Source organism: Propithecus coquereli, unplaced genomic scaffold, assembly GCF_000956105.1.
Source record: "Propithecus coquereli isolate 6110/MARCELLA unplaced genomic scaffold, Pcoq_1.0 Scaffold27, whole genome shotgun sequence".
In the NCBI taxonomy this organism is placed as follows: Eukaryota; Metazoa; Chordata; class Mammalia; order Primates; family Indriidae; genus Propithecus; species Propithecus coquereli.
In genome coordinates, this window is record NW_012148285.1 from 805,085 (window position 1) to 812,647 (window position 7,563).

Sequence of the window (7,563 nt, forward strand, 5' to 3'; positions counted from 1 at the left end):
GCCACTCCCGGGCCGCTTCCCCGAGGCCCCGCCCCTCCGGGGGCCGGCCCTAGCGCGAATTCCCTGCAGGCCCCGCCCATCGGCGACGTAGCTCCGGAAGACCACTCCCGGGCCCCTTCCCCGAGGCCCCGCCCCTCCAAAGGCCGGCCCTAGCCCGTCTTCCCTGCAGGCCCCGCCCATCGATGGGTGACGTGACTCCCAAGGACCACTCTCGGGCAGCTTCCCCGAGGCCCCGCCCCCTGCCGCCCGGGAGCCCCGCCCCCCTCGTGCCTGGCCGGGAAGCCACCCCGCGGCTGGCGGGCAGAGGGCGCACGTGGGCCAGGGCCAGGTTGGGGGTGGCGCGCCACCCGCAGAGCTGCTTCCCACTAGTTCTGTCCGCGCCCCGACCCTCTGAGACGGCGCGGGAACAGGGGCCTCGGGCCTTTATTGGACAGAAGGGCAGGCGGGGCGCCGCTGCAGGGACCACCCGTCCCGCGCAGGCAGCCTACGAGTCTCCTGAGCTCTCCGGCTTTTCCTTCTCAAGATGCTTCTTCTGTGGGCCCTGGTTGGGGGGCGCGGGAGGAGCGTTAGTGACAAGAGTGTGGCCAGGAACGCTGCCCCCTAGCCAGCCTGCGGGGTCCCCCGGGCCTTCTCTCCCAGCGGAATCAGTGCCCGAGACCCCCTCCCCTGCCCGCCCTCTGCTCCAGCCGCCCTACTCCGAGGCAGGCTGGGTGGGGGCTCACCATGAAGACCCTCTTCTCTTGTGCTGTCTGGAAGCGGCCGTGGCCAAACTTGGAGGTGGTGTCGATGAACTTGAGCTCAATATTCTCCAGGGCCTGGCGGCTGTGGGGCACCAGGAGGGACTGGGGATCCATGGGAGAGGCCAGCATCAGGCGGAGCCCACCCCACCCCCTCCTGTCACTCCAGTCCGCACCAAGGTCTTGCTCACCCAGTTCCTGCCAGACCCCTCCCTTTCTGCTCCCACCTCCCCTGCACCCTCCAACCCCCCTCAGCAGGCTGGAGGGCAGGATAGGCTAGCCCCAGCAGCCCACCCCTCCGTGCTGACCTTTCTTAGCGTAATGACCCGCTTCTTGGTACCTGCGATGCAACCCTTTAGCATGACGAAGTCGTTGTTGACTTCCCCATAGTGGGGGAAGCCTCCCTGCATAGGAGACAGGTGAGCGGCCAGGCCCAGGAAAGGGCTGCCCACTTAGGGGGTGGCTGGGAGCCCTAGGAAAATTCCCCACACGGGGCTGTGAGTGGAAGGAGCCCCATGCCCAGCCCCAGGTGTGGAGGTGACACCTTCATGATCCATCACTAATGAGGGCAGCATGTGAGTCACACACTAGGTCCTTTTCCTGCATTATCTAATTTAACAACCTGCATTTTTGTTGGAGGGGAAACTGAGGCTCAGAGCGGTGGAGTCACCTGCTCCAGGCTCTGTAGCTGCTATGTGCTGGAGCTGGGGTTTGACTCCCAGGCCAGAGCAGCAGCTGCTGCCCTCCACACCCTGGAACAACAGCTGGTTGTATACTGCCTCCAGGGAAGGCTTGGAAGATTCGGGAAACAGCAGGGATTTGGTCCACCTAGGTGGCTGCAGCCAAATGCTTGGGACACAGATCTCGAGCTCTTGGGCAGGGTCACACCCAGCTGGGGCTTGGGCCTGCCCTCCACATGCATGCCGGGCCCCCTTGGCCAGGCTGCTGTCCACCCTCACCAGCGGTGTAATAGACTTGTCGGTGATGTCATAGCTGGTGGACGCGTTGTTTCTGACCACCTTCCCGTCCTCCATGTGCAGCCCCCGGCCAATGCGGTAGATCTGCCAGGAAAAGAGGGCCAGAGGTGGCTTCTGGAGCCAGCCGCACGTCCAGGCCCATCAGCACACGAGCTCGCTGGTGGGGGCATTTTGTGACCCAGGCAGTGTCTGGGTCATGCACCCCACCCGCTAGGGTCTGATCACACAGCGACAGCCGCCACCCCGACCCCAGGCTGCGGACGCACCTTCTTGTTGAGCTCAGTGCGGTGGTGGTAGCCCTTTTGCCCAGCCCGGGCAATGGAGCAGCCCACGCGGGCAGGGTGCCAGGCGCCAATGCAAGCCACCTTGCGCAGCCCTTTGTGGGTCTTCCGAGGCAGCTTCTTGGTATGCCAGCGGCTTGTGACCCCTGCAATTGGGAGGGGCCAGTGGCTAAGTGGCCGGTCTGGTCCCCACTGCCTCCAGGCAGCCTTCCTTGGAGCCAACATCCACAGTGACCCCCTACCTTTGACACCCCGGCCCTTGGTGACAGCAATGACATCAATGACTTCACTCTGGCTGAACACGCTGTGCACCGGCACCTGCTTCTCCAGCCGGGCCTGGGCCCAGGCCACCTTCTCGGCCACCGTGCCACCGTTCAGCTGGATCTCCATGATGTGGGCCTTCTTCTGCCGGAAGGGAAGAAGCTTCATCTGCAGGATATGGCACGCTGGTCAGTTCCCAAAGGGTCGCACCCAGCCGGTGACCCCGCAGATCTTTCATGCATGAATTCATTCATGGATGTTCCCGTGAGCTGGGTGTGTGCTGCGTGCTGTGCAGGGACTGTGGACACAGCATGGAATGAGACAGACGGGGTCCAACACCTGAGGGAGCCACTGTCTAGCTGGGGGACAGATGCAAGCCAAGTAAACTCCCAGAGAGGACTGAGTTCTCTGACGGAAGGTCGGTGAGGGGCATTGCAGATAGAGTGGTCAGCTCAGGGAGGGCCTCTCTGAGGAGGTGACACCAATAACAAGAAGGAACCACTAGGCGAGGATCTGAGATCCTTTTGAGCAGAGGGACAGCACATGCAAAGGCCCGGTGGCAGGGAAGATGGTGGCGAGTTGGTGGGTAGGAAAGGGGAACAGTGTGGCTGGATGGTGGTGAGCAAGGAGGGTGGGGGGGCCGGGCAGGTCCTGTGGGGAGCAGCTCGGGCTTTCTTCCAGGTGCAGGGTGTGACATGACCTGATTTTTATTTTAAACATCTCTGGCTGATGCTGCGTGCGGCTCAGGCTATGGGATGAACAGGTGGAAACAGACCAGTTAGATCACAGCATAATGCTCAACAAGTATTTATGGAGCACCTACTGCATACCAGGCTCTTGGTGGGTGCTGGGGGCCCAGCAGTGAACAAGGCAGCTGTGGTCCCTGCCCCACGGCCTCTACCCTGGGGAGCTCAGGTCTGCTGCGGGAGATGGGCATTAGCCAGTGACTCGCTCAACCAAGGGCTGCCAGTGTGAGCGTGACGGGGCAGTGTGTATTCAGCGCATGTGGGAGACTCTGGGCCGGGGGAGCTCGCTGCTCCGGGGGCCTAAGGATGCCTTCCTGAGGACAAGATGCCAAGGAGTATTCCAGAATAAGCCAGAGGATGTTAGTCACCTGTTAGCCCGGGATACGAACACTGATTTACACGTTTGTGCCAGAACCCAAAGGGAGGTGGCTGGCCCTCCACACTGGACATTTGGTGGGAGACCCAGGCCCTGCAGGGCATTTCAGGGCCTTAGTTGCCCACTGGGCATGGCTGATGCGCCACAGCCCCTAGGAATGCACGGACACTCGCCACCTCATCCTGGGGCTGTGCGTGGCCAGCACCGCTGCCAGCCAGCCAGCCCTTTGGGCCTGTGCCCGCGGCCCATGGTATTTTTAGGCTGACATTTGCCAGGGCTCCTGGAAGCTGGGGTGGGGGAGGGTGGGCCCAGGAGGTGGACTGGCCGACAGCTGGGGGTGGGGACTGACCTGGGTGTGGACAATGACCCGAATGACCTTGCAATACTTCTTCATGGCGGCAAAGTCTTTCTGGAGCTGCTTCTTGCCGCTGGCATCCCGCCATCTCTTGCAGGCCTTGGTGAAGGCTTTCTTCTTGCTCTTGTGCCTGACCAACGCGCACAGGAGGGTGCTCGGGGCCCCAGTGGGGCAAGCTCCCAGGGCCCGTCCTGCCCCCTCCCCACCCGTAGCCCATGAAGCAGGGGTCCCGCTGCTGGGGCCTCCCCTGAGGCCCCTGGGCCGTTCTGGTCACCAGCTCTGAACATAGACCATCTCTCTCTGGGCCTCAGTTTCCTCCTCTGTAAAGTGGGGGGCCCGGGAGTGAGTGGCAGACGCGAAGAAGCTGCCAGAGCGGAGTTGCTGGTCAGCCCTGCGGGCCAGGCTCCCGGAGGCGGCCCCGGCTGCCACATTTCTCAGACCGCTGATGGCCATGCACAAGGCCTTAGGCTCGGGACCATCATTTCTAACCGTCGCCGGAGCTCTGGGAGGTGGAAATTATCATCCCACCCTACAGATGAAGAGCGAGGCTTCACAGCAGTCCAAGGCCCTGGGCAAGGGCAGACTGGCAGCAGGGACAGCGCAGTGAAGGACACCGGCGTGCACCGGCTGCTTCCTCTGCGCTGAGCACCCGACAGGCTTCACTCAGCCGGTCCTCGCAGCGGCCACCAAAGCCCAGGGAACACTCCTAGCCCCACTTCACAGCGGAGGGACTCAAGGGGTCAGCCGGCTTGCCCTTCCTTTTCAGGACTTGGGGCCAGGGAAGATTTAAGGTCTGAGAATATCTTTCTATGACAAGAGCTTTTCAGTTGGCTGGTTCTCCTATTCACCCTGGCTGCTAGGAAGCTCACAGCCAATTCTAACATTCCATCAAATCAGCCCTTTAATTAACCCTATAAGGATTAGAATATCTGTTTCCTTTTTCTCCTCAATCCTGATTTCCTCTCCAGCCCTCTAGTACTCAACTGTTACGGAGGTGAAGGCACCACACCACACCACACTTTCCTATCTTCCACACACTGTTGACACCTCTCCGCCTGTCCACCTGCCCCCATTGTTTCAGCGCAGAGCTGGGGCTTCAAGCCCGCCCACGGGCAGCGCTCACCAGTCTTTGTAGAAGCGGCGGCGGCACTCATCGCTGAGGTGCTCCGCAAAGATGGTCTTGAAGCTCCGCAGACCTCGAGGGGTGGCCACGTAGCCCACCACGCCCACCACCACCAGGGGCGGCGTCTCCACAATTGTCACTGCCTCCACTTCCTCCCGCTTGGAAATCTCTAGATGACACGCAGGGACAGGGACATGGAGAGGGTCCCCCTGAGGACAATGGGGAAGGGAGGGAAGAGCCAGCCACGCAGGGTGGGCCAGGCCAGCAGCCAGGCAGTGTCCTCAGAGCGAGGCTGGGCCTCCTTCACTGGAGCCCAAATAAGCATTTGTTATTTTAATGTATTTTATATGTATAAAATATATGTATAATATATAAATGTATTTTTGTAAGTTCTAGCAAGCCTTAGGACTAGTCCAAAACCAACGATTTCATGGGTATCACTGCTTAGCCCGGCCTTAAGTGAAAGAAGTACATGTTCAAAAAATATATTAGGGCCTCCAGCAGTGGCTCCAGCCTATAATCCCTTTGGGAGGCCGAGGGGGGAGAATCACCTGAGCTCAGGAGTTTGAGACCAGCCTGGGCAACATAGCAAGACCCCCTCTGTACAAAAAATAGAAAAATTAGCCAGGCATGGTGGAGCCTGCAGTCCCAGCTACTTGGGAGGCTGAAGCAGGAGGATCACTCGAGCCCAGGAGTTTGCAGTTGCAGTGAGCTATGATGACACCACTGCACTCTACGTGGGGTCACAGAGTGAGACCCTATCTCAAGAAAAAAAAAAGGACTTAATATACCAACACGCACATGCGAATGGGTGCGTGAGAACTGGGAAAACATGCACGAGAGGGTAGCCTGTCCACATCAGCCTCCGGGTGGTGATGTGTTACTAGAGTCTTTCGAGATGTTTCTATGGTGGGAACTGGGATAGTCCATGGGATTCCTCTGTGTTATTTCTTACAAGTGAATCTATGATTAAAACAAAAACCAAACTTTCTATATAAATATGTATATATGAAGCACCAGGATAGGAAATAGACCAGAAATGACCAAAGGTGCAGACATCCTGGCAGGTGGCTTAAAGCCAGGTCTGGGGCGCCTGCCCTTGAATCCAGCTCCTCCGCTCACCACCTGGTCTTGCGCCAGTCTCGTGACTGCTCTGTGCCTTGGTTTCCCCACTTGTCAACAGGGGCAATGACAGAACCACACTAAAGGCCAGTGTGGATCCGGGTGCTGTGCTGGCTGCGATTCCTGTGGGCAGGGCCTCAGCCTTGCTGGGACTGTGGCCCCTCCTGGACCAGGAGAGTGAATTCTGGCTCATGGCATCTGGAAGGTTCCACCCCCCCGGCAGGTGTCCCCGCCACTGTGACTCACTGAGCCCCGGCCGGTGCACCTCACGCAGGGTGTGGGTCATGCCCGCCTTGTAGCCCAGGAAGGCCGTGAGGTGCACAGGCCGGCTGGGGTCGTCCCGCGGCCATGTCTTCACCTTGCCCCGGTGCCGGCGGCTTCTCTTGTGGGGCAGGAAGCCGAGGTGTCCGTGCCGAGGGGCGGAAAACTTCCGGTGGGACTGGGGAGCAGGAAGGAGGGAGGTCAGAGACGGGGTCTTCCTGGTGGTAGTGGCAGGATGCTCCCGGAACCCAGAGCCAGACAAGCAAGCTGGAGACCGCAGACTGCGGCCAGGTGGTCCCCAGCGCCTCCCCCGTCTGTCTACAGGAAGGGAGCCGGAGGTTCGCCGAGGGGCAGCATCTGAGGATAGGGCTTCCGCACCCACAGGCTTCCTGCCCCAGTGGGCTCAGCCTGGCAGAGCCTAGGAGGGGCAGGCCCATGGGCAGAGGGCTCCAGGGGCAGGTGGCCGCTGCCATCTGTCCATTTCCTTGCCCCTTCTACTCCCAGCAGCCCAGCTCTGGCCCCCTTGTTGCCCCCTCCAACCTCCCACTCCCTCACAGGCCCAAGGACTGTCCCTGCTGGGGCAGAGTCCAGAAGCCCAGCTGCCCCCTCCCCAGGAAAACCAGCATGCCCCAGCTCCAGCCCCAGCCCACCCACCGCTGCCCTGGCCCCACTGACCATGGCAGCCGATCCCTGAAGGTCAAGAAGGGGCCTCCCCACCAGGCGCCAGAGGTGGAGTGGCAGGGCCAGGACGCACAGCAGCCAGTTCCCAGATTTAGCCCCTGGCAGGGGAGCTCGATCATCCTCCGAGGCCAGTATGGTCTCCAGTGCCAGGAGCAGCCCAGGCGGGGTGGCATCAGGAGAGGCATCAGATGAGCAGCCTGGCATCGGGACACCTGGAGCCAGGGCTGCCACTCCTTTCCTCAATGGCCCTGGGACTGGGTCACGACCCTCCCAGGACAGGACCAACTTGGCCTGGTAGGGGCTGAGGGACCCTGTTTGGGGGCTTCTGAGAGCCTGAGTGCAGTTTCCTAACAATGAAACAGAGCGGTCCTGTCCTGAGGGCTGTGAGACAGCTGGACAAATGGTGGGGGCAGGAATGAGGAAGAGGAGGGCTGATTCGGTGGCCCAGGATCACCAAGATCAAGATCCCCAGCTGGGTGCAGTGGTTCATGCCTGTAATCCTAGCACTCTGGGAAGCCGAGGCAGGAGGATTGCTTGAGGCCAGGAGTTCAAGACCAGCCTGAGGCCGGGCATGGTGGCTCACGCCTGTAATCCTAGCTCTCTGGGAGGCCGAGGTGGGCGGATTGTTTGAGCTCAGGAGTTC

General features: G+C 60.7%; 1 protein-coding gene across 1 annotated transcript; it reads right to left on the reverse strand.

The window, feature by feature from the left end:
* Nucleotides 1-370: 370 nt before the first annotated feature.
* RPL3L (ribosomal protein L3-like) lies at nt 371-7,370 on the reverse strand. Its single transcript, XM_012647628.1, has 10 exons — nt 6,915-7,370; nt 6,225-6,417; nt 4,857-5,025; nt 3,728-3,863; nt 2,238-2,424; nt 1,981-2,141; nt 1,697-1,798; nt 1,046-1,141; nt 723-842; nt 371-541 (listed from the first exon to the last, which is right to left on the reverse strand). The coding sequence occupies exons 1-10, from the start codon at nt 7,122-7,124 to the stop codon at nt 485-487; spliced, it is 1,431 nt and encodes a 476-aa protein (XP_012503082.1). The 5' UTR covers nt 7,125-7,370; the 3' UTR covers nt 371-484.
* Between the last annotated feature and the right edge of the window lie 193 nt (nt 7,371-7,563).

Bases quoted from the DNA above. Each gene is read 5' to 3' on its own strand.
- RPL3L (XM_012647628.1), bottom strand. From the start codon at position 7,124: ATGCCAGGCTGCTCATCTGATGCCTCTCCTGATGCCACCCCGCCTGGG. The intron at 2,142-2,237 runs GTAGGGGGTCAC...TCCCAATTGCAG, and splicing joins CAAGGGCCGGGGTGTCAAAG to GGGTCACAAGCCGCTGGCAT. The intron at 1,799-1,980 runs GTGCGTCCGCAG...TTTTCCTGGCAG, and splicing joins GCACTGAGCTCAACAAGAAG to ATCTACCGCATTGGCCGGGG.